The sequence below is a fragment of the Limulus polyphemus genome, unplaced genomic scaffold (genome assembly GCF_000517525.1).
Source record: "Limulus polyphemus unplaced genomic scaffold, Limulus_polyphemus-2.1.2 Scaffold6, whole genome shotgun sequence".
NCBI lineage: Eukaryota > Metazoa > Arthropoda > Merostomata > Xiphosura > Limulidae > Limulus > Limulus polyphemus.
Window position 1 is genome coordinate 1,901,797 of NW_013665616.1, and position 2,989 is coordinate 1,904,785.

General features: G+C 32.7%; 1 protein-coding gene across 1 annotated transcript in view; it reads right to left on the minus strand.

Moving 5' to 3' along the window:
- LOC106475285 (carbonic anhydrase-related protein 10-like) overlaps positions 1-2,430 on the minus strand; it is a 145,010-nt gene extending 142,580 nt beyond the window's left edge. The window contains exon 1 of the mRNA XM_022380953.1: positions 2,050-2,430. Within this exon, the coding sequence (XP_022236661.1) occupies positions 2,050-2,107 (58 nt within the window). The 5' untranslated portion in view covers positions 2,108-2,430. The remainder of the gene's footprint in view (positions 1-2,049) is intronic.
- Between the last annotated feature and the right edge of the window lie 559 nt (positions 2,431-2,989).

The following is a 2,989-nucleotide window of genomic DNA, read 5'->3' on the forward strand; positions in this document are numbered from 1 at the left end:
CGCATTTTTCTCTTTTTTTTTTAACCAATCATCGTACAAATTTGACTCTCTTTTATTATCTACCTATTGTAAAGTTCGTAGTTCAAACTCATTTTGTAATTAAGGCAATAAATAAAACAAGTTAAGTCAAGCTTTAGTATATCGTTAAATATCTTCCGATCATGTTAGAAAATGTATGTGATTGTTCGGATTGACAATAAAATGTTATAAAATATGTTCTTCAGGTATACTTTGCTATAGTTATGTGTTAATTGGTCAAAGATATGATCCTAAGAAGTCTGCTTCTTCTTCCTCAGAGTTGTGTCTGTGAATAAATTATGTTTTCTAAATAGTTACTAATATACACGATCTGTAAGTTTATACAATGCCCATGAAATTACTTTTCTTATTAAGTAAGTCTTGGACCAATACTTTTCAAAAATAATACTAAAAACATGTCACTTAATAAGATTTCGAACGCAAATAAATCGTCGGTTTGGCTTTTACCATAAATGAACACCTAAAATCTGTAAACTACTGATGCTAGATGATCTGATTTAATGACGACAGTGCGATGACATTGTACGTTTGGTTTGACTGCTGTTAACCGCATATCTACACAAAGGGCTATCTGTGCTCTGCCTAACGCAGGTATCAAAACCCGATTTTTAGCGTCGTTAGCCAGCAGACTTCCCGCTGAGCCACTAGTGGGGCGGAGGGAGGGGGTGATACTATAGAAGAAAACGTTTTTGTCATCTAAAATTACATTTAAATATGTAAACTCAAATAGAACATATAAAAATACAGCTTTAAAGCTTCTATTAGAAGGAAAAAGAATGCCCAAGTTTCACTATCCAAGTTTTTATACTTACTGTATATATATTTTATACATACATGTATATATATGTAATGAAACAGGTTTCAACTTTAGGTGGATTTCATAATAATACTCACCGATAGCTTTAAATCACAATAAAATGAGCTAATTTTGTGACTTTTAGAGTCACTAAAAATCCAGTATATTGAAGAATTGCTTAAAATTCACTAGCACACGTATACTCTTGGAAAAATTGTCTTCTCTATAATTGTATATTCTTAACTACAGGTCGAGGTGATGAGTGACACATAACTGATTAATTTATGGATAAAATGTTCTGCCATTTGTTCCGGACAAAGCTTCTAAATACATTGAAAGCCCTTAAATAATTGCGTCAGAGGGTTAGGTGTATAATACTTCGCAGAAACTGTACATTTATGGGTAAAAATTTAGCATCACCCTAGAATTTTAGGTGTGACATATATCTAAAATAGAACATTATATGAACGTAATTTTGATCTTTTATTTAAATCAAAAGCATTAAATAAAAATACTACGCAATGATACCACAAAAGTCTACTGAAATTCATGGTAGCAGTACTTGGTATTTACAGTTAACTTCATGGTTTTTCAAGACTTCCTTGATCCTTGGACTCAATGAGGCGCTGAAGGATCAAATTATCCTTAGTATTTATCCATGCAGCCTTTAACACGTAACAATGTTCAGCGGCTTTAACACGTAACAATATTCAGCAGCTTTAACACGTAACAATGTTCAGCAGCTTTAACACGTAACAATGTTCAGCAGCTTTCATTCAATTTTATGAAGCAATATAAGATAATTATAGAGGAATTCAAAACTTTTGGTTAGGGCAGTCGACTTGCAATCTGTGAGTCCAGAGTATGAATCCCCTCGCCAAATATGCTCGCCCTTTCAGCCATGGGAGCGTTATAATTTGACGGTCAATCACAATTTTCGTGGGCAAAAGAGCAGCCCCGGGGTTGGCGGTGGGTAGTGTTGACTAGCTGCCTTCCCTCTAGTCTATCACTTCTAAATTAAGGACAGATAGCGTAGATATTCCTAAAGTACTTTTGGGCGAAATTGAAGAAATAAACAAACAAACAAAACTTTTGATCATAGCTGAATATATAAAATATGTGATACTCTTAAAACAACTTTCAGTGCTAGAATGACAAGGATAAGTGATAAATGCTAAGAAGTATTATACATTTCCACTTATCCACTGACTTACCTTCTAAGTGAAGAAGAAGTTGACATATAGCAGATATACAGATCGCTCTGGTTTTCATCAGGAAATCCTGAAGATGTCGAACAAATCAGAAAATTATGTATGTTGTCCTGTTGAGTGATTCGCTAAATAACTTAAAGAACTTTGTCTTCTCTGGATTGCACACAAATGTGCATTCATTTTGTTACATTAGCGTGTATTGGAAAATTTGTGCGTTGTTTTTTATGCGAGAATATAAAATTTATTATGAAACTCAATCGAACAGTTATTATTAAGCGATCAACTATATTCTAATTACTTTATAGTTTGAGCGAGAGGATGATTCATTCAATTTGTCGTAGGTAGTCACTGATCTAGACTTGTAATTTCTGCAACACGTTTTACTTGAACCCCGTAACACTGCACGTGCTCACTGTGTTTGACAAAGAAATACTCTTCTATATATATACACAGATATATTTCCTTATTCTTACTTACCGCCATCTGTTGGTTACAAAGTTAAAGACTAATATTTTTGTGCTCTCGCAAGTGTGAATTTATTTGTGTTGTAGACACTATACTTGAGACCAAAACCTTTACGCTATTTATGATCATTATGAATTTTCCATTCATTTGTTTCGTAAACGGAGTGAACGTTCGTGATATTTCGAATCAAAATACTTTCAAGTGAAAAAAAAATTTCTTAACTAGTTGTATAACAATAACAAGTACTAGATCATAAAATGTTTTTAAAAATAGGAATACCTGTAAGTTTCGAAATGTCTAGCACATAAATTATATATAATACCATTTATTGTCTAAAACCGTCTAACAGCATCCAAGGGCAGTCTTATTGGGTAACATTTTGCCAAAAAATGGTAAATCCTAATTTATAAACTCTTAAAAATAGTATAAATTAGCTTCCTTGCAACCAGATGACATAACAATAATATTAAAATATATA